The sequence below is a fragment of the Lontra canadensis genome, unplaced genomic scaffold (genome assembly GCF_010015895.1).
Source record: "Lontra canadensis isolate GAN:19392208 unplaced genomic scaffold, GSC_riverotter_1.0 scaffold138, whole genome shotgun sequence".
Lineage (NCBI taxonomy): Eukaryota > Metazoa > Chordata > Mammalia > Carnivora > Mustelidae > Lontra > Lontra canadensis.
The window spans coordinates 2,303,869-2,327,689 of NW_022631132.1; the positions used below are offsets into that span (position 1 = coordinate 2,303,869).

General features: G+C 45.1%; 2 protein-coding genes across 5 annotated transcripts in view; both read right to left on the minus strand.

The window, feature by feature from the left end:
- The window catches only part of HS6ST2 (heparan sulfate 6-O-sulfotransferase 2), a 274,448-nt gene that overhangs the window by 137,408 nt on the left and 113,219 nt on the right, over positions 1-23,821 (minus strand). The gene's annotated exons all lie outside the window — the stretch shown is intronic.
- On the minus strand, positions 6,367-6,693 carry LOC116858528 (cytochrome c oxidase subunit 7C, mitochondrial-like). Its single transcript, XM_032843347.1, has one exon. The coding sequence runs from the start codon at positions 6,691-6,693 to the stop codon at positions 6,367-6,369; it is 327 nt and encodes a 108-aa protein (XP_032699238.1).

Here is a 23,821-nt window from a genome sequence, read left to right on the forward strand (position 1 = left end):
AGGTCATTCTACTCAGCTGGACCTTCAAGTCCTCATCTGCGACATGAAGCAAATAAGAGTTCCTATCTGACGGAGTCATTGTAAGGACTCAGTAAGACTGTGCAGGGAAAGACTCAGCACCATGCCTACACAAAGGAAGCTCCTCATGATGGATATTTCCCTTTCTTCGTTGAGGAGTTGTCTTCATGGGGTGGGCCGTTACTCCCAGGCCTCCAAGCCCAAGACAACTGGAGAGAGATCCAGGCAAAGTAGCTGCAGGTAGGCCTTGAAATTCTCTCTTGGGAGCACAGGCTCAGGTGGCTTTGGGTTTCATTTCTGCACTAAGGCATTATTAAGCACTTTATACCTACACTCAAGCCCATCACTGCACTGTCTAGGAGAGGCAACACACAGTGGGACACATCATGTATCTGAACTCATTAGCAAGGACACTGTTTTAAGATGTGCTCTAGACCAGACCTTGTTATAAGGTCTCTCACATAAGCTGTTTTTCCAAAAGTGAGAAAGAATGGGACTGTTTTCCTGTTGGGTTAGTAATGAGAGCCCAAGCTCCCTTCAGGAGACAAGGATGGTGTTAAAATGAAAAGATATAGAAACCAATCCAATCCTTTCGAAATATGCCAAGCCACAAAGCAATGGAATGATTTCCTTTGTTCAAAATGTAACGTTCAAAATGTATACAGACGTTAGAAGTTAAAAAAGAGAGGTGACCAATTATCCCTTGGAGAGAGTCAGAGAATACTTCATAGAAGACAGCTGAGTCTTCAGTGATGAGTTGAAGGCAGTAGAGGCGGGCGGGGGAGAAGAAGGGCTTTTCAGGCAAAAGAAAAGCAGAAAAAAAACCACAAAGGTGTGTGATGACAGCTGTGAGAGTTAAAGGGGAGGGTTGGCTGGACAGGTAAGCAAAGGTCGGATGAAGAAGAGCCTTACAAGTCATGCCAAGGAACAGAACGTACAGACTGTGGTTTCAAAGGTGTTCTGCAGATGGTTGTTGGCACGCCCTACACTGAAAAAATGTGAGCGTGGGGAGGAAGGGTGATTCCATGATGAAATCCATTTGGGATGCTGAGTCTACAAAGCCAAACAGGATTTTAGCTGGATGACTTCTTGGGACATCCAATATGAACCTCAAAGAGGAGAAGAGCATAGTACATAGGCTTTCCCAAAGCTACTTGAACACAGTCCTATTTTTCACAGAGCATCCCGTAAAACCAGGGTGCAATGAAATGTACTTTGGGAAATGTGGGTTCAACAGTTTTAAAAGGGCCTTGAAAGATCTATCAGCAGCATGAAAACAGACTTGTGCAGTAAAGTGGAATCGGAGAGACATTATGAAGCTCTTGAAATACTCTAAGACATGCTCAAGTAGTCACCAGCATGGAGAGAAGAGAGGTCATCTTTGAAAACTATTCATCAAGTGGAATCCATAGAACTTGAAGGATTGATTTAGACAAGTGGGTGAAGGGAAGGGTGTGCCCGAGTTCCCAGCTTGGTAGAGCATATGGAAGGCAATATCACTATTAAACCATGGTGAGGGATATAAAGAGAAGTGCAGGATTGGGGTGGAGTGGTGGTTGGTGCTGGATTCCATTTTGGAGTGCGTGGAGTTTGAGAAACTTATGGGATATCTGAAATTTAACAGGTAGTTGGATGGATGGGTCTGAAGCTCAAGAGAAAGGTCATGGCTGCAGAGATAGATTTGGGAGTTGTCATTATATAGATGGTACATCGATGGGAATGAATGAGATTGCCCAACTGAAGAGAGAGAGTGGTCAGCCTTCGTACTACATGCTATGGACACAGGCTGGATATGGGCTGATCAGGGTTGGGTTTGACAATCTGGTCATCAGTGACCTAGGGGAAGATAGTTCCACTGGAGATATTGGAAAAGAAGCCAGTTATCAGGAAACGAATGAAGAATGGAAGGTAAGACTCTGGAAAGGGCAAATCTAGGAAATATTCATTAAAAATAATCTGAAGAGACAGAAGGTGTTTATGTTAAAAAGAAGACAAGGGGGAGGAGGGTCATGACAGATGATGTCAAAGAGGAAAGAGAGTTATTCTGTATTTCCCAGGAAGGGACCAACTTCAATTACATGTTAGACTGGCCTGGGTCCTTGTCCAGTCTGTATGACCTCGGGCAAGTCATGTCAACGATCTGAGCCTTGGTTTCTGAATCCACAAAGCAATAAGCATAGGTCTCTCATGGGGTACTATGAGGATTAAATTAGTGACTAAAGTAGCATATGGGTGAATGTATGTATACCACTGTTTGGCATGTGGTAAGTGCCCCAAAAGGGTTCCATCTCACTTTCTAAGTCACAGAGATGTGAAATAATGCCAGTAGTGCTTTGCAAACTCACAGTCGTGACAGAGACGTCTATGGTGGGCGGGGAGCGTGTCTGTAAATCTCTCTTGAAATTTTCACTTTGTCAGGACCCTGAAACCTGCACAGACGTGCGCTGTCTCCTTCTGCAGCCCCAGACCTTGTTTGCCAACGTCATTCACGGCCACCCGAAGCAGACGGAGATGCTTTCCCCTTTGTCTCCTCCCTCACTGCCCCCGACCGGGCCCTGAGGTCCCTGGCAGAGCACAATCCCTCCACAATAGGTTTCTTTCACCTCGGTGCACACCTGGGCCTCCGCAGGGGCTTCCCAGGGAGACTCCGAGCCAGGGAATTTCGGTCTGGAATTGCCGCTCCAGGAACACCCCCCTCAGGCCCCACGAGCTCTGCCTTCAGAAATCCTCTCCAGGAAGGCTGGCCAGGGAGAGCAGAAAAAGGCCTGCATTGTCTCAGAGCGTCCCGGGAATGAAGCCTTGAATGGAAGGAAGATGAAGGTTTCTTTCCTTGGGGCTTCCTAAAAATCCTTCCACACTGATAAGTTACAAAGGCAAACAATCTCTCTTAAGGTGTGCAGAAGGCAAGGTTACCAAAAATGGGCTTTGGCAAAGCTGGAAATACCAGCCGGAAACAGAGGCATGAAATGGAGGCCATCCAAACCACTGGTCGAAGGTTCCGAAGGGATTTGGCTCATGTATTCTGAGGATTGAGGCCACCAGACACACTTCTCACCCCTGTCACAATGAAGAATGGGACTCTCCCCCAAAGGTCAAAAGGGTGAGTGAAGCAGAGCAGGAAAAGTTCCCCCAAATTCAATGAGACCCTCTAAGTCAGAGATTCCCCACATGGGCTGCCCCTTGGAATCACCTGGGGAGCTTTGAAAATTATAAATGCCCAGACCCCCACCCTCGACCAAATGAATCCGAATCTTACGAGATGGGGCATGAGTCTGAGCACTTTTGGAAAAGCTCCCCGGGAGATGCTGATGTGCATATAGAGCAGGGAGCCCTGTTCCGATCTATGTGTGACACCCAAGCACGGAGTCTAGGACACAGTGCGTGTGGGAGAACCAAGAGGACCCTTTCTCCACTCCCGCAGCAGGCGCCAACCACACCACTGAAGGAAACCACATTTGCTCAGGCTGGCATCACACCAAGAAACAATCCCACAAAATCCCACCATTTGCAACATGGTTAGACCTTGAGGGCATTCTGCTCACAGAGATAAGTCAGACAAAGAAAGACAAACACTGTCCGGTCTCACTAATGTGTGGCATCAGAAAAAGCGAAACTCACAGAGAAACAGAGATAGGAAAGATGGTTGCCAGGGGCTAGGAAAGTGGGAAATGGCAAGATCCTGGTTGAAGGCTACCAACTTCCGGTTACAGGATGAATGAGTTCTGGAGCCATAATGTACACAGAGCAAGGTGGCTATAGTTTGCAATACTATATTGTATCCTGGAAAGAGTAGATCTTAAATGTTCTCAACACACATACACACACACACTTTAACTATGCAAGTTGACAGATGTGTTAACTAACCTTATCACACTAATCATTTCACTGTATATGTGTATTAAATCATCAGGTTAAACAGCTTAAACTCACGCAATGTTATATGTCAATTATATCTCAATAAAGCTGGGGGGTGGGCAGAGAAACAACCACAAAGATCATAAAACAAGGTCCTAAAGAAATGACCACATGGCATTTGAAATGTTGACATAACAGACTCAGCCACCCACCAAGCACCAGACACTCCCCTTGGGAAGGCTCTGCGGTTTCTGTCCTTTCCACCCCCATTCCACCTCCTCCCTGGCTGCGTTCAGAAGGGGAACATCTTAGCTTTTCAATATCTGATATAAACCTCATTCAGCTACGCTTTTTGATTTTAAGCTGCATTTGAGTCTTTTCAACTTAATTGAGGCAGAAGAAAATGATTAAATGTTGTATCAAAAGCAAGCACTCCCATGCGGCTCTCTACATCACGCCCAGAGAGCCCTTGCACCGCGACTCCATCGTACAAGACTTCAGGCTGATGCTGAGGCCCAAGTGTGGCCCTCGGAAGTGTTCAGAAGACAGAAGTATAGAGAACTGAAGCATGAAATTGCTTCGAAATGATGAAGCAAAGATGTGTTTTTCTTCCCAATCAAATCTTCTCTGAAAATCCTGACAGCAGGTTTACTCAACGCCCTTGAGATCCACTCCGTGGCATTGTTTTTCATACCTTGGTCTCCTGTTCAGCACATCACCCTCTAATGCGAGCCATGTACCTTTAAATCACTTACAAAGAGCCACATTAACAGGGCTGGACACTTGGAGGTTGGCTTCGGAAGTGAGCGCGGAATAAAAATGAAGGGGTAGAGACAGCTTCTGCCAGCTCTGAATAATTCACTGTCCAATCGGCAATGCCAATTGGAGGGATTGTTCTGGGCAGCCCAGCCCCAGTGGTGGGGGGGTAGGTTGGGTTGACCCCCTCCCAAAGGTAGAACCATTCAAAAAGAGACAGGGAGAGCGAAGAGTTTGTTTTCATACTAGTGGTCACTGTGGGACTGTAATGTTATCTGGTCCATCGATGCTCCACGGAGGGGGCACCACAGAGTTCTGGTTAGCATAGGAGAAAAGACAGGGAACTGGGAGCCAGGAGACCTGGGTTCCATTCCTGGAACTGCACGCAGACGTCTAGAAATACAGACCAGTGATTATGCCCAAGGTCTATGGCAAGACTTCTGAGCTGTGTGACCAGAGGCAAGTCGCCGAACCTCTCTGGGCCTCAGTCAGTTCCTCATCTGTAAGATGGAATGACAATGGTTTCTACTTCCTGGCGTCATTCTGAGGATTAGGTGAGTTAATACAAACCCTTAGGACAGTGACCGGCATATGGGCATAAATTTGTAAAGTTTAACTCTCGATACTGGTTTTAGCTGCAAAACGAAAGCCGTCCTAAATAATTCTTAAGTCAAGGACTGTGCTTTGTTTATGTCATGTAGAACCTCTGTCAGATGTCGAAGTGGAAACAGCAGCAGGAGTTGAGAATGTCCTGGGCCAGTCTGCTTGCTTTTCCAGTAAAATCCTGGATTTGTGGCATAACTGGGGAATGAGTCACTGTGGTTAACCAAGTTTTCCAGATTACAAAGGTTTAGGACTTCAGACTTTCTCAGGAGTCACCAGCTGTCCCCCATCCACGCCGGCTAGCTGATTCTCTGCCCTGCAGCCCCGCCTTCCTCACAGCTGCGCCTTAATCCTTATCATTCTCTTCTTCACTCTCTCGGCTTCCTGCCTTTCTTGCTGATACTTTTCTTATTCCCTTTGCCTTCCCTTTTTGGAGTCACATATTGCCTCTACCCGGACCCTCTCCCGAGCCTGGCTTGTCCCTACGAGGCGCTCATCGCCAGAGCACTCATCACCACTGAAATGACGCTCTCGGATGTATTTCTGAATGAATGGATGATATTTACACATCTGTTTGTTCATTCATTCATTCATTCATTCAATCCATCCTGTCAATCATCCAAGGCATTCTTTTCTTTTTGGTCATAAAACTAATTATAGGGCACCCTGCATAATCTCTGGAGTCAATATTTGGCTCTTTTTCATGCTGTTAGCAGAATCATTCTTTTCAGCCACAAATGAATTAAGAAAATAGACACATATCTCTAAAAATACCACCACTTTGGGTACCCAAGGGCTTTGATCGAGTGGCTGAGAATAAACTTCATAATGTATAATTGATTTCTTTGAATTTGTTTGAATTTTTTTTTAAACCCTCTTCAAAGCAAATCATATGTTAAGATATATTTAAGTGCAATGACAGCGGAATGGTGACTACCACTTGTCATTATCTAAGCATTTTTGGTAATCTATTCAGGGAACCCCCTTAGGGAAATGGGGTGTTGTTTTTTTTTTAAGGATTCATATAGTAAGTTTATTTACAAACATATCGGGTATGTTGAATTCAAGAGTTAGATCCATTTTAAAAAGAGACTGCACCTCTTAAAATGCTCCTTTTCACATCTGTTTTATGGATTAATTAAAACATCCTTTTTTTTTAAGCAGTTGGTGTCTTATTATTAAAAAAGGTGCAGCGAATCCAAATCCAAAGTACACAGTCACCATAATTAGTAACCACCACTTGTTTTCCAGTGAAAATGGCCTGTTCTTCCCTGGGCCCTCCTCATAGTGGCTCCTACAGGGCACAGAGGTTGTGAACCTTGGGATGCTCTGTCCCAGTATGGCGCTAACTGGAAGTTCTGTGAAGGGCTGGAAGGCGCAGAGACCCAAGATGGAAGAAAGCAGGAAAAATGTTCTAAGTAGACCATGGTCTCTTATGTCCAAAGCTTTCGTTTCCACCATCATTTTAAATACTTCACACCACCGTCAGTCTTTACTGAATAAATATTTTAGTTGAATTAAGAACATATTGGCTTTCCAGCATGGGCCTTTAGTGCCCTATTCATAATTTCAACTGTAATATAATCTTCCTAGAAATATGTGTTCACTGATAAGGTTTTAACAAAAGGTACTTATATTCATCAACGATAGTTAGGAATCACTATCCAATTTATAATAATATTTTATCTTATAGGTGTCCAAATACTATTTCCTCCCTTTGGACTGCTTGCCTTTCAAGTCAGAAACCAGAAGTAGCTTGGGGATCGAACAGCAAGAAAGTCTTTCTTTTCCTTTCTTTAAGTACGCAAGAAAAGGAGCTAGTGAGTGGAGTGCACAGCTCGATTCTCAAGTTTGTCATGCTAAACCAGGGTTAAAAATTCTACCCCCCCTTTCTTATGAAAGTTATAATTTCCTGTATGAATCATTAAAAAAATGTTCTGTAGAAGCTTTCATTAATAAAATCTCTGCACTCTTGTGGAAGAAAAATCTCCAGGTTACTTAGATCTCACAAGGAAGTGACCTGATCTGGGCTTGGCAAGGACCCAGGAAAACAGGAGGATGGGAATAACTGGATGCCAATTTTGACAGGAGAGTGCCTACCCAAGTGGGAGCAGCGGTTCTGTGTAGACACCACTTGAAGCTCAAAGTCTTTGTCTCCCCTCTTCCACCACGGCATCCATTCTCTTCCAGAGTGGTTTTTTTTTGTTCTGGATAATAGAACTAAAGCTGGGGAAGAAGCAAGCTGGACCATGAAGAACCAGGAGATCCTACAATCTAGCAATGGGGTCAGGAATCTGAACTGGGACTCCCAAGCTTCTGAATGGGGAGTTCACACAAAAACCATTGGAGAGAAACTTTTGTTGGTAACAGCTCTATGGAGATATGATACCATCCATATACCACACCATGCACCTATTCAAAGTGAACAAGCCAATGTTTTTAGTGTATTCACACAGTTGCGTAACTATAGCCAGTCAATTTCGGAACATTTTCAACACCCCAAAAGGAAACTGCATCTTCTTTAGCTGATCAACCAGTCTCCCTCCTTCCCCTATTACCTGGTAACTGCTGATTGGCTTCCTGTGTGCATGAATTTGCCTATTCTAGACATTTCATATAAATGATATCATAGAATATGTGGGCTTTTGTGTCTGCCTTGTTTCCGGTATCATATCTTCTAGGTTCATCCATGCTGTAGTATGGATCAGTCCTTCATTCTTTTTCTTACCGCTGAATCATACACCATTGTGTGGAGGTGTGTTTCTCGGTTGTTTATGCACTCATCAGCTGAAGAACATTTGGATTGTTTCCACCTTTGGGCTGACATTTGTTTTCATCGTATAGATACTGACTTCTCAATCAGGACCCAAAACATGTCCACAACAACTCCAAGGGAATCCCTGTAAATCTCCAACTCTCTCCACATGCCCTATGCTAGACGTTGGTCTTCCAGGCAAGAATTGTACATGACTGAGTATTCAGAGAGAGAGTTTGAGACTGAAATTTTGTGTGTATGAGTATGTGTGTGTGTGTGTGAGAGAGAGAGAGAGAGAGAGAAAGAGAGATGAGAGAGAGAGATGGGGGAGAGAGAGTTTCCTTCTATAACGGCCCCATCTTCTTTCTTTATCTCGGCAGGTCTGCTAGGGAATTGATCAGAAGTTTCTGTTTAGTAGGAAAAGGCTTTAACCTAAATATTTACATAGGGACATTTGGCTTGACTTCTATCTTGGTCCTTTTAGATTTTTTGACATATCGTACCCCAAAGCATGGAATATAGATGTTAAATCACGCACCTTTAGATTCAGTGTGAAAACGTTTGATGTTTGACAATTCAACTTCTCTCAGAGCAAGTCAGTATGTTGCCAACAGTATGCCAAGGAAGGGGCCTGAGAGAAAGCTAGCAAAAAGCAATCTAAATCCGACTTTGTTCACGTTAACTTATTCCTTTTGGAATTTCAACTACTTAATTATAATCCTGGAATTGTGTTTGATTCATTTTTGACAAGACCATATGTGCCTGTGTTGCCAGATTCTAGTAAAATAGATATTCCGTGCCATGTTTCAACACTGTGCCATTTGTAAAATTAGCAATTTCAAGGAAGCAAAAGGCTACTTGCCATTTTGCTGGATCAGCACCTCATTTGATCTGCTTGCATATGCTGTGAGTAGAAGTAAAGAACGCATGATTTTGTCTCTAGATAAATAAATTAGAATGCAAAATAGATGCAAAGCTGTGTCTTGAGAGACAGAGTTCATTTACATCTCAGACTAGCTCTCAGATCAGAAACGTGGTGCTTGGGCTTCCTTCTGCTCTGGAAATGTGCTTTAAAGACGAGGAAGCTTGCCCACCAAGGGAAGAGGACAGCACCCACTGCCTCTCATTAAAAGGACAATGCCAGGGAGGACTGGGTGGCTCAATGGGTTAGGCATCCGCCTTCCTCTCAGGCCATAATCTCAAGGTCCTGGGATAGAGCCCCACATAGACTCTTTGCTCAGTGGGGAGCCTGCTTCTCCCTGTCTCCGTTTGCCTGCAGCTCCCCCTGCTTGTGTTCTCTCTCTCTGTGTCAAATAAATTAAAAAAAAAAATTTAAATAAAGGACAATGTCGGGGCACCTGGATGGCTCAGTGGGATAAGCCTCAAACTCCTGATTTGAGGAGATCGTGAGCTCAGGTCATGATCTCAGGGTCGTGAGATCAAGCCCCACATCGGGCTCCATGCTCAGTGCAGAGTCTTCTGGAGATTCTCTCTCTTTCCCTCTGCCCCTTCCCCCATCTCTCTCTCTCTCTCCCAAATAAATAAATAAAATCTTTAAAGGACAATGTCAGTTTTGTGACTACCCTTTCTTAAGTTTCTCAAAATCCCCTATACTTATGTGGAGCTTTAGGCTTTTGAAATACTTTGACACATATCTCCCCATTTAATCTTTATAATGATCCAGTAACACATAATGGGAAAGGATAACGATGTTCACCATACAGATCCAAACGCTGCAGTTATGGGACTTGCCCACAGTCCCACACACCTCAAAGATGGTGAAGCTGGCCTTGCTGTCCCCTCTTCTGACACTTTGCCCATGATCCCTTCCACTGCCTCCAAAAGAAGCCTCAGTTGGCTGTACCCTAAAACCCGGTAGGTGATGGACTTCAGAGAGGACAAAAGGAAAGGAAGTGACACTGGAAGAAATGGAAATCTGTCTTCAGCTTCCTCCCACCCCCTCCCCTCTCTCGCTGGGACCATCCGGTCCTTCTGTGACACTGAGGCTGGGAGGAAGAGGATGCCGATGATGCCTCTCGGTGGGTGTGTCAAAGCCATCTCTTCTATTCTTCTTTCCTCTCCTTTACTGCACCACTGGGGACTGAAGCAGTGTGGACAGATTAAAAACCTTCCTGTGAAGGAGACCCAGGTGTTCCCATTGCCAGAGCTGCTTAGGCAGACCCAGCTGGCTGCAGAGAAGACACAGTAGACGTGCGCCAAGCCCTGCCCTGGGAGAAGTTGTGATCCGTTGTCAAATTTACAAGTGCCTCCCCCTTCTTGCTGAACTTCCAAATAGTACAGAGCAAGGGTCTGGAAGTCAAGGGAGACTTGGAACTGAGTCTCAGATCTGGGACTTCCTAGCCATGCAACCTCCATCAACTTAATATCGAAGTTTCGATTTTCTCATCCAGAAGATGGGGATAATATCTCCCACCTCACACGATCTTTGTCAGAATGACGCGAGAGAAGGTAAGTAAAAGCCATTAGTGTGGTGCCGGGAATGTGGCACTTACTGACCATTGGCAGATATTATTTTAAATAAACTTGCAATGCTCAATACTTCTTCAGCATGTTCCAGGGAAGGGTGGGGTGGGGTGGACAGACTCGGGTCAAGTGTGAGGTAGAGTACTGAGAATCCTCTCCAAGTTTCCCGTCTGCTAGGCAAATCCTGCCTGCCAATAGACCTGCAAATCACATCTAACTTGTTTCTGTTCTCCTTATGAAAGCTCGTTAACAATAAATATTTCCCATCCCACCTACTGAATTCCTCCTGCCACCTGGATACCATTTTCCCATTTTTAATGCCTGCTCTCCTTAATGGCACCATGACTTGGCCTAGAGTTTGCTTGAAGTACCCACCATATGTTTTCAGTAAAAGGGGAACGGCAATGTGTCCCGACTGTGTTGAAAGTGGCAATCGGGGCACCTGGGTGGCTCAGTTGGTTAAGCAACTGCCTTCGGCTCAGGTCATGATCCTGGAGTCCCAGGATCAAGTCCCACATCAGGCCCTCTGCTCATCAGGGAGCTGGCTTCTCCCTCTGCCCCTCACCCCTTTCATGCTCTCTCGATCTCTCTCAAATAAATAAAATCTTTAAAAAAAAATAAAAAGAAAAGAAAGTGGCAATCACACATGGATTGGTAAGTTTCGTGGGGAGCACCTTTTGCAGAACTTCCGTTTGTACTTCCAGTGCCCATCGCATAAAATGCAATGCTGAAGTTGGAACAGCAGTGCGGCTTTGAAATAAACAAAGGTCAATTCGTGAAATAAGCCTTCCCTGAGACATCTTCTTCTGAGGCATCCAGCCAGATGGTCACGATTAAAGTCAATAGGCTTCCCATGACAAGCAGAGCACTGGACTCTTGCAACTGCCTGCAACCATTTGCTCCACGAATGGCAAGAAGGCTACAGATACTGGCCCGGCCCACAAAGCCAAGGCAACAGACTTATTCAGGTCCCAGCAAGGGACAAGAGATGCAAGGACTCCTTGGAGTCAATTACATCCCATTACATCTTATTCTTTGGCAGGCTACATTGAGGAACTGAGAGTTTCCCATAAACCCAAACTGCTAAAATCACAAAAAGGAGGGCAGAGGTGGGAATGGGGTGGGTTTGTAGCTAAACTGCATTATGTTCTTTGAGCCAGAAGACTTTAGGATGCCCTGAGTAGCCCACCTGCCTGTCCTTAAGGAGTGGATTCTGGGAAGGTAAATGCATCCTGACTGAAGGAGCGTACAGGGCTGAATTCAAAACAATAAAAGCAACTCCAGTTCCCAAAAGTCTGTGGTCCACCAGTGCTACAAAGACACAAAGAGTCAATCTGTCTTGTCCTCGCTCCTCGATTGCCATGGGTACTGCGGGGATGCAGAGGACTACGCAATTGATGGAAAAAAGTAAGTTAACCTCAGAGCAAAGTCCCACGGATGGAAGCCATAATACCAAGCTCCCCACCCCACCCCTCCTCTTTTTCCAAGTCAGAGGAAAACTGAAGACTTCAGACTGCCTAACTGCGGACTGATTACCTTACCACCCTGTGAAAGGTGCTCGCCAAGAACACCAGCACCATTAGAATTCTGGGCTCCTTCCCCTGTCTGCAACTTGACAAGGAGAATGAAATTCCATCTAATAGCTTAACTGTGTAAAAGTACATCCGTCATTTGTGAGACTCCAGTGAAAAATAGGCGTCTCTTCTTTCTCTCCAGTACGGCAGGGGAGTGTGTTCATGTGTGTGTGCACAGGACCACACATGTGCATGCATTAAGAAAGGGTGGGGGATGGAACAAAAGAGGCAAGCCCTCATTCATTCCTCCAAAAGTCTGATCCCAGGGTTGCATTCTGTTCGGCCTTCTACAGGAAAGGGCCAGGAAGGGGAGGCCAGAGGGTTGGGACAAGCAGAGACTAGAAGCCCCATTCACTAGGGAGGGCTGCATTCCCTGCAGTTTGTCCCCAAGGCTGGATGCTTCCGGGAAGGAACTTTAGTGACCTGAGATTCTCATCCACCACCCATTTTCCTGACCAGGAAACTGAGGTCTGAAGAGAAACAGGCACCTGCTAGGGGGACTCAGCAGAAGAGCCAGCAGGGACCTGTGCCTTCCTCTTTGCAAGTACTGTCCCCCATGCCAGGCTGCCTCTCTGTAGTTTATGATTTTTAGCATTTTGCTTTCCTTTATGTTTTTGAAGATGCAGTTGTTTGTGTGTTACTGATTCAGGCTTTGCCTCACACTGATGTATTCTGGTATTGTCCAATCCATGCTACTTTAAAGTATCCCCTGAAGCATGTCAAAACATATAGTGAGTTATTTTAAAGGGAAAAATGGTTTAGTAAATCTCTACAGAATACATCATGTGAGTTAGCATAATAAAAAATTGATTGTGTTAAAATAAAATCGTTTTCGAAGACAAGCATTTGGCCAGAGGCTGAATGTCAAGTCCAAGGTGGACAGACCTCCAGATCTGCTAACAGGGCTGCCAGTGTCCAGTCACTGTTCTGAGCACCCTCACCCCCAAAGCACTCAGGGAACAGAGCTGCAGATCTTCATGCTGGCACTTGTCCAAGAACTTTGTAATTCCTGGCTTACTTCCAGCTGACTGTGACCTCCTCAAGGGTGAGAATTCCTTCATCTTTATGCCCCCAACACTCTAGCAAGAGACCTGACTCAGGAAGCATTCAGTAAATGTTGGTTAAATAAATTATTAGAGCAGGGGCACCTGGTTGGCTCAGTCGGTAAGGCGTCTGCCTTCAGCTCAGGTCATGATCTTGGGGTCCTGGGATCAAGCCCCACATCAGGCTCCCTGCTCAGCTGGGGAGTTGCCTTTCCCTCTCCCTCTGCCTCTCCCTCCCACCGCCTCCCGCCACTGGCTCATGCTCCTTCACTCTCTCTCTCCCTCTCTCTAATGAATAAATAAAATCTATACATACATAAATAAATGCTATTGTTCAACTTCTCTTGTGAAGACCTTAAAGGTTACGCTGATCTCCTTACCTGCCAGCAAAGGTTGAAATGAAAGGCGTAATAAAGATGAACATAAGATGGGGCTTGAGAGAGAACCAATTCTCAAGAATCCAGAAGATGCCAGAATGGTGTTCCAGAACGTATCACAGCTACCATCCCCTATGCCTGCCTCAACCTCCACGCCCCCAGCCTGCCTTGTGGTGCAAGAGAATTCCACCCCACCAGGGTCTGTGATGACGGGCTCCAGAGGAACTACACAGCCAGCCCCATCACCAGAAACATCCCAATGCCACAGACAGAAGGGCTGCAAGAACTTCTGAATACTGTTCCTCCCTCCTGTGTCTGGTGTTTCGAAGGACAAACCCACAGAGAAGTGAACTCACAGGAAAAAAACCCACCCTGTGGTTACCAACATTCTCCTATTTTCCCACTCTGTCCCATTTGCAATGTACTCATTCTACCTCCTTTCCCTTGTGCTGGGTTCATCTGCTATTCTGATTAGTTTCACTGCCTTGAAAATTGAATATTGTTTATGAGATAAAGTATCGAAAGAAATAGTAACACTTTTGAGTCGAAAAAAGGGCTCGTTGGAACTGTCCTCGGATGTATTACACAGTTAACTTCCAACAGTCCGAACCCCCAGGTGAGCAGGATTTTGGTGCCAAATGGCTGCTGTTTCCTTCCTCCCTTTGCCCAACATGGGAAGAGAGCTCGAGGTGGCCTTCTCTTCGGGCCCTCGCGGGCTGCAGACCTCCCCTCTCTCAGAGAACTTCTGCTGCCCACACTCAAGGGCACAGCATTTGGTAAGCTCTCAGCATGGTAGTTGGAAGGAAAACATTCAGCATGTGAACCCTCAAAGGATCGAAACAAAGGATGGTTCAGGGATGCCCTATGGAACCACCCTGGCAAGGGAGGAATCCAACTCTTTTTTTAATCAATACCTAAGGGATCCAATTAAACATGTGTCTTTTGTTTTTATTAATAACAAAAATGGTACATACATCAGAGAAATACAGGATGAGATGTTTTTCCTCTCTAGGGTAAATATTAATGCTAAGCTGAAAGGTAGATGGAGCTTTTAGAGAGGCTTAAGTGGTTTATAGATTTTAATTGCAACCTGTTCCGAACGAATACAATTAAACATTGTTTGTAATACAAAACACCTGCATAACACGTAATTAGAGAAATCTCTTTAATGGGGGCACGTGTGGAAGGCTGGAGACGATGATGAATAAAGCCATACATGGTACCAGAAAACGACTGTGATGCTGCACGGCTAATGGAAAACTCGCCGAATGAGCAGACAAACCAAACCTCAGACACGTAGAAAGAATGACAGTCATTTATGTCATCTGCCTACCTCTTCTGTCTAAAGACCAGGAGGCACAATGATGGCAACATAGCTCACTAAGTTGGTGTCACACTACTCCTATCTTCGATCTGAAGGGCAAAGCAGAAGCATCTTGTCTCTGTCCTCACACTTTGTGCTTCTGCAGTAAAGCTACCTGCCTTCTCATTAGTTGCACAGATGAGGGGGACCCTGGGAAATAGTAACACCTCCCTGGGAAAAGAAACCTTCCTTCCGACATAAACTTTGCGAGTCGAAAAGCAGAGCAGACAAGCTGTTCCCTCTCTGAGAAGACTTGTTACTCAATTACTATCTCCAAGGACAGTGATAAGATGTGAAAAGTCACTCTGGGGGTTTCTGGGGGGCTCAGTCAGTTAAGTGTCTGCCTTCAGCTCAGGACATGATCCCGGGGTCCTGGGATTGAGTCCCACATCAGGCTCTCTGCTCGGCGGGACTCTCTGCTTCTTCCTCTCCCTCTGCCCTCTGCCTGAAGCTCTATCACCTTGTGCTCTCTCTCTCTCTCTCTGTCAAATAAATAAATAAAATCTTTAAAAAAAAAAGAAAAAGAAAAGTCACTCTGATGCTCCCAGGCCCAGGACACAGTGGATCACCAGGAAGGCGCCTTCAGCTTGGCGCCCAGTGTTCGGCACACAAAAACACTAGACTGAGCCATTGTGATGTCTCCAGGCCTAAGGAAGAGGGGCTCCAATCTACCAAGCAATGACAATGGCCAGAAGTAAACAGGACCAGATCAGGGAAGGGAGACCAATCAGAGGGGAGAAGGGGGCTGGCACACTCTCCTTTCCGTCTAGTCAACACACCCAAGTTTGGGATCTCCCTAGAGGATACAGCCTTACTAATTAACCTAAACACCCCACCCCCATTCAGTCCTTTGGCAGAATGTGGTCGAGTGGCCCTGCACACCGGAGCTGCATGGGAAGGAAGCCGGGTGAAAGGGACGTTCAGAGGGAGCCAGGCTGCCCACCCTGCCCACTTACAGTCTCTCTGTCCATTTCCTCTGAGGCCCAAGTCTCTCTCTACTTGGTTAGTGAAGCTGTCAGCTTCTCCCCTAAGTCTTGCCTTCTCTGGCCCCCACAAGCTAGAGCTTCCTTTTTGGTTTTCCTGGTCTCCCAGGAAATTGTTCCCTTTCACCTGCACTCCTGGTTTCCAGCTCTAGCTCTGGGTCTCCAGTCCAGCCGGGTCTGCAAGACACTTACTGCCCGATGGACAGCCCTCCAAACAAACCTCCCCACAGAAGTTTCCAAACGTGGTGCAAAGAATGGGGGAGGAAGTCAGACAGCTTTGCCTTAGAATTTCAAGAATTCCTTAGAATTATCAGCTGGTGTCCTGGACAAGTGAATCCCCGAGCCTCAGTTTCCCCATCTGTAACATGTGCCTAAAAAGAGGAATGTGCTTCACAGAACTACCAGTGGCATTAAATGAGGTCACATTAGTAAACACTTCGACAATGCCTGACACAACACAAGCACCTGGAAAACAGGAGCTTTTCTTCATCAGCAGGCATGACTGTTAACACAGGCTCCCTTCTGAGAAGAGAAAACCTCTGAGCACAAGGCTCTTGCTGGCCAACTGTATAACTGCCACAGCAGAATGCAAAACTCCAGGCCATTATTTTTAATGATTAAATCAAAACTATATTGAGAATTTATACATGAAAATCAATGGCAAACTCAAATAATTGGCTTTATTTACACCTTTGATCCTCTGCCTGTTATAAAAGTGTGAGTTTGGTGAAAAAACATGGCTAAAGGACTAGTGACAGATGGTTTTCTTACTCGGCCTTCGTCCCTGAGCTCAGGAGCCTCCACAGTCCTGTGGGCGTTGACAACATTCTGGCCCAGCCACAGACTCAAAATGGCCCAGGGTCAACTGTGTCCACTCCCACCACCCATTGCTCAGAACTCTGTATTGAGCAGGTGCAGATCCCTGAAGACCGACCACCACCTGGTCCAAGGGAAACACACGCCCTGGAGGCTGGAAGCCCAAGAGCTCTTCTTGGCCTCATCCGGGGGAAGACGTCAAAGCCCCTGAGTCATTATACTTCATGGTGTTGACATCTCTAGCTGTGCCCACTGCTGTTCTCCTGCCTAAACCATTCACAGGACAGAGTCATCAGCTCTGCTGTTCAAATGCACTGGTAGTTTGGGCATTCAAGTTGATTACTTTATTGTTTTCAAAGCTTTGTATTTGCATATAGTTGACACACAACGTTACGTTAGTTTCAGGTGTACAACATAGTGATTAAAAATCTCTATATATTACGCTGTGTTCACCACAAGTGTAGCTACCGTGTATCCCCACACAACTTCATTACAACACCATTGACTATATTCCCTACACTGTGCTTTTTATCCCTGTGACTTATTCATTCCATAACTGGAAGCCTATAACTCCCACTCTCCTTCACCCATTTTGCCCATCCTCCCTTCCCTCTGGCAACCATCAGTCTTCTCTCTGTACTGTGTTATTGTTTGTTTATTCATTTGTTTTGTTCTTTGGTTACACACATGAATGAAATCATATAGTATTTGTCTCTCTCTGAATGATTTATTTCACTTAGCATTATATCCTCTAGGTCCAACCATGTTGTTGCAAATCGCAAGATTTCATTCTTTTTATGGCTGAGTGATATTCCATCACACACACACACACACACATACACACACCACATTTTCCTGATTCATTTATCTCTTATTGGACATTTAGATCATTTCTATATCTTGGCTATCATAACTAATGCTGCAATAAATATAGGGGTACATGTATCTTTTCAAGTTAGCGCTTTTGTTTTTTTTCAGTAAATACCCTATAGTGGAATTATTGGGTCATATGGTATTTCTATTTCTTTTTTTTTTTAAGGATGAGTATTTTATCTAAAGATTTTACTTATTTATTTGACATACGGAGATCACAAGTAGGCAGAGAAGTAGGCAGAGAGAGAGGAGGAAGCAGGCTCCCGGCTGAGCAGAGAGCCTGATGCAGGGCTCGATCCCAGGACCCTGGGATCATGACCTGAGCCAAAGGCAGGGGCTTTAACCCACTGAGCCACCCAGTGCCCCTATTTCCTTTTTTTAATAGCGTTTTTTTTTTCCAAGAGAGATAGAGAGAGAGAGAGAGTGCACATGAGTAGGCAGGGTGGGGTAGGAGGGGCAGAAGAAGAGGAAGAGAGAGAATCTCAAGCAGGCTCCATGCTCAGTGTGGAGCCCAGTGTGGGGCTTGAACTCATGACCCTGAGATCACGACTTGAACCAAAATCAAGAGTCAGACACTCAACCGACTGAGCCACCCAGGCACCCCTGGTGTTTCTAATTTTTGGAGGAACTGCCGTACTGTTGTCCACAATGGCCAATCTAAAAATTGATTCCCCCATAAGGCAGCTTGTTGAGTAGTCAGATTTCCACTCCGTATCCAAGCCTCATCAAAGTGGAAGTCCACCAGTAGAGTGTATAAAGAGGAAGCACTGGTGTGTACATAGCTAGTGACTGTGACAGATGTTGACTGTGCCTCCCTGGGGACCGCAGAAGGGGAAGGAGGGCTAGAGGGCAAAGGGGGCCAGGCCCAGTTCTATAAGGAAGTTTCTGGTATAAATCCTCAGGCTGTAAAGTAAGACTACTCAATGGATTCTGTATCTAACAAACTTGAATGTCAGTTCCATATACATGTGGCCACCTTTCAGCTTGGCCTGTTGGCTATACACAGAATCATGGGGTACACCAGGAGAACATCAAATGTTAAAAAATACATCTCCCCTCTCGCCAGTCCTATAAGTATAAAAGCAAGAGGTGGGGAGGAGTAGGAGGTTCTGAGATCCTTTCAGAAAGATCTAATCCAGTACCTCTTCTCATTGCTTCTTTGCCTTCCCCCTTCTCCTTGGGGCAGGCCATTCTCTCACCCCCACCCCCAACACACCTGCGGCTTCACAGCCTAGGATCCCTCCCTGACAGAGACGCTCAGATTGGTATGTCTGCACGGCTCAGTGAAACACGTGTCTTTCCCCCTAGGAGACCAAATTTCCAGATCTTGCCCACCCCTTTCCCCAGCCCCATGCCTACCTCACCCCTACTGGAAAAGAATTTCATTAAGGCCACGGGCCAGGCTGAGGATAGACCCAGGGAAAGGCAGAGGAAATGCCCTAAACGGGCAACATTTCTATCCCCACCCCCACAATTCAAAACTGGGCATTATGTCTATGTGTCTCTATAACTGCACATTTTGTAAAGCATATGAAATTTAATATCTTACAGGTATTCAAATCTAGTTCCAACACACAAACACCCATTAAAGGCCATCCTGGTCAAACAGGCTCAATGGACTAGGGCTTGTTCATTATACAGTATTTTGCCTTCAAACAGGATATTATATCTACATCAGCAGAGCGATATTAATATGAATATCATCTCTGTAGATCTCCAAGGCTCGTTCCACCCTGGATATTCTAAGATTTTCCATTTCTCTATAGAAATTGCCCTTTTTTGGGGAGACTAGGGTGTTAAGGTGATAGTTGCCGAGATGAGACTTTGCCACATTCAGAATCAACGCCTCGGAATTACAGTACATCTAATAAGAGCAATTCAATCCGTTTTACAAAGAGAAACTAATCATCCATTCTCGCCTCCCTGCCAAGAAGGTTCTGAAGGAAGAAAGAAAAACAATAGAACATGTAAATGCATCTAACCAATGGTACCACTACTTTTAAATTCTTCCTGATCCCTCAAAGACACAAAGTGAACCCTTAGTTTAAAATGCCGCAACAGCCTCATCTCATTTGTCCTGTGGGGAACCTATATAATTTCCTCCCTTGTAAATTACTCTGCATACACAAACACACACAGAGTTTGGAGATGTAAGTGGTGAGAATCAGCACATTATACCCAAATTATCCATACCTCTGATGATCCAGACAGGCAGCTAAATGTCCTAGAGCAGAGACTGGCAAGTAGTAAATATCAAAGCTTTCCAGGCTATACGATCACTGTTGCAAGTACTGAACTCTGCTTTTGTAGAGTGAAAGCAGCCTTAGACAACATGGTGCTGAACACGCATGGCTGGGTTCCAGTAACAGATGATTGATGGACCCAGAAATATGAATTTCATATCATTTCCCCATGCCACCAACAGTACTCTTCATTTCTTTCAACGATTTAAAAATGTGAAAATCTTTGTTAGCTCACAGGCAGGCTGGATTTGGTTGCTGCCCCCTATCCTAGAGGAACAGTATGTCCTAGCATCCTGTACTATTCCTAATTGAGCAAGTCAAGGAAATAACTATCATTATGATGACAGCTGGGTCCAAGGATTATGCACTACTCTTTAAATAGAGTCTGTTACTAAATCCTCACAACTAACCTATGTTGTTGGGACTGCTCCGGTCCCCATGTGGAAAACAGGGAAACAGACCCAAGATGGGCAAAATGACTTCCCCCAAGGCTGCACAGCTACTAAGAAGCAGAGTAAGGACAGGAACCACATCTGACTGATTCCAAGGCCCACGCTGCTGACTACCACCTCGTGTTCTCTAGAATGGAACTGCCAGCTTCAAACGAGTTCGACTACCCCAGGAGTATGAACTCCTGTCCCAGGAAGAAGTAAATACAATGGTCCCAAATGCAAATACTGTCAAGGACATGAACTGGTGGGCCTGAGGAAGCCATGATTCAGTTAAAGTCTAAGGAGTTGAAATTTGCTTTTCTGTGAGTTTTCAAGCAAGCATTTAAAATGCTTGGTTCTTGGGGCGCCTGGGGGGCTCTGTTGGTAAAGCGTCCGACTCTTGATTTCGGCTCAGGTCATGATCTCAGGGTCGTGAAATCGAGCCCCGAGCTGGCCTCTGTGCTGGGCGTGGAGACTGCTTGAGATTCTCCCTCTCTCCTTCTCCCTCTGCTCCCCCTCACTCCGTCTCTTCCTCTCTTAAAAAAAAAAAATTAAAAGCAAATAAAAAATAAAGTGCTTGATTCTTTTCATAGCTGACTGAGATAAAATAATCAAGGCAGGCTAAAGAGAAAAGGATGGCTCATGCTTCCAGATACTCATGTATCTCTTTACTCAATTTTGGTAGCTCTTTATCGAGTTCACGTCAGAGCAGGTAAAACTGTGGAATGTGGCAAAATTGAAAATGTTAACACCCTAAAAGACACAAAATGATTCAAGAAACAGCTGATAGGTCCTTTGCTGTGAGGAGCAAGCACACTGGGAATAGAAAAGTCATGAAGCACGATTTCGGCTGAAATCCAGGCAGAACCAAAGAACACTAAGAAAGTGACTCAAGACACAGGGTTCCAAGCATCAGAGCAAAACAGCACTAGCACTAAAAGGCTCACAGGAAGGTAATGTCATGGCAGAGACTGCCTTTGCTTGCACTCCAAGAAGACTGGAAGAAACTCAGCGTACTGTTTGGCCATTTGTTCCCAGAGGGAAGGTTCCTGAATCCTCTTATGCAAGCATACTTGAGATCCCTAGCCTATAAGACACTTGAAGCTTGGCTGGCTTGGTGCATTCACTTTTAGTATGGAAGCATCCCTACAGCCCTTCTGGAAATCTTACCCTTATGACAGAGAACGGCTATGCCTAAATCCTTGACTCAGGAGATCAGGCAAGTGAATTAAAATCACTATGTGAATAAGACACAGGATGAACAAAAATAAGAGAAATACACAAAATGGGAGATGTTCCATTCAAACCCCCAACTACTCTCCAAAAACCTCTTTCACAGGTCACACATTTCCAAATGTCACACTCCGCACTTAAATAAACATGCCTTTCTTCCAGACAGGGGGAGAAAGTGTCCAGTTTGTTTTGATATTTTAAAACATTCTGGTGATAGAAGTGATACCTGTAATGGAAAATTATGGGGCAAAGGAGATTCTTATCTTGCAACTCTACAGCTGTTCATGTCCAGATCCCACATGCCTGGGAGGGCGTTACTCAGTTGCTCCACTTTCCAGAGCTCAGTGCTCCATTTTCTCCAAACTCCCAGCACTAGGAAAGCCTACATTGTCAAAGACACTGAAGCAAGAAAGCCTTCTGGAAGCAACTGATACTTTACAGCTCAGGACTCCGGGACCCCATAGTTGCTTTAAGTGTCAAGGGCCAACTTCTATCCCTTAGAATAAGGAAGCTGACAATATAGTATTAATTTAAATCTGGCTGCCCAGGGGGAAAGTCCTCAAAATACAAACTTGAGGAAATGAAAACTAAAGAGCTAAGAGATGTTAAATGACTAACCCCAATCCCATGTGAAGGGAGCTGGCCCGGCCGCAGTCCTCAGATCAGTGTGCTGGCCCAGAGCCTACCCTGTAGTGACTGTGCTGGGGCGAGGGTAGAGGATGAGAATCAAACCCAAGACAAGAACCACACCTGCAGACAAGACTGAATTGGTGGCAGCTGTCCCTACTCAGGGATTTCACAAATGTGGAAAGTGGGGTCTCTCACACATCCCATGCAGGACATGGAAGGTGGGAACACAGGCATCTGATTTTAAACAAACTCTGTAAGTGATTCTCATTCACATGGCTGAGGGACCACACCGTAAGGAACACTCTTCAGTCTACTCATTCAAAATCTCTGACAATGGATCCCAGGAATCTGCATTCGTTCAACACTTTTATTCAGCCCTCAATATATGGCAGGCACTGTGGTTGGCATCAGGGAGCCAACACTATCCCGGTTCCCGCCTTGCTGAGCTCACCTGTGACCTGCATGAGGGCGGCCATCTTAAGTATATCTCTAATTCCCCATTTTGACTAAGGGTCTGAGGAACAAAAACCTCCCACAACTGGCTAAGTAATGGAGTTTCTTCTTACGATTTCCCTTCTTTCCTGTACATGTTCTCATTGCTTGGATTACTATTCTAAGAAAGGTCTCGTCCAAGCAACAGTCTCAACTTTATGATCCTATCACATGCCCCATAAACTACCTCGATGCTTCATTTCCATTATACGAGCTTCTCTGGGACAGAAATACATATTATAACAAGCAACACAAAACAAACCAACAATGCCTTCCTGACCTGCATGGAAAAATAATACCTTATCAGCTTTAATCCAACTGCATTATTCTTTGTAAAAAGTAAATGACTGTATGAGATTGTCTGAAACACAGATAAAGCTTTAGTTAAGCTTCTGCCTCCAAGAGACCAAGCAGCCTGAATCATAAGCTGGAACTAAGGAAAGGGATATTTGTCGCCCAACTTGCAACCACCTTTTATGATTGCAGTTGCATTCTTGGTGCCAAAAGACACTAGACAACATTTGTGAAAATATTGTCCATGGATCACCCACATAAGAATCACTCTGGGAAGCTTGTTAAATGTGCAAGTTCCCAGGCTTTACTTAAGCATTCTGTAATAGATAAACTACATTAGTATCCACAGTTAATGGCCTCTCTATAGCCTTGCCCTTTGCCCTGTAACTCTGTAGACCCCTCCCACTCTGAATGTGAACTATGCCATATGACTTGCTTTGGCCAATGGGATGTTAGCAAATGAGAAGCCAGCAGAGGCTTGAAAAGCTTATATGCATTTTCACTAGCTCTCTTACATAATTGACTTGCTTGCTTAAACCTGTGTCACATCATAAGAACAAGCCTGGGTTAATGTTCTCAAGGATGAGATGCCCCATGGAATAGATACAAGTTGTCCCAGATGACGCCATTTGAGAAAAGCCAACACCTAGCTGACCACCAGCTGACTTACAGCTGTGATCAGCCAAGCCTGGCCCAGATTAACCAGACCATCCTGCCAACTTTCTCACCAGCAGTGCCCAAGGGTTCCAATCTCTCCACATCCTCACCAACACTTGCTATTTTCAAGATTTTTTGGTTCGTTTTTTGGCTTGGGTTTGGGTTTGGTTTTGGTTTTGACATCCTGATGGGTGTGAAGTGTGGTTTTGATGGGCATTTCCCTAATAATTAATGATGTTGAGCATCTTTTCACATGCTCACTGGCCGTCTGTATATCTTTACAAGGAGAAGGATGTATGTGAGTCTTTTACCCATTTTTTTTAAAGATTTTATTTATTTAT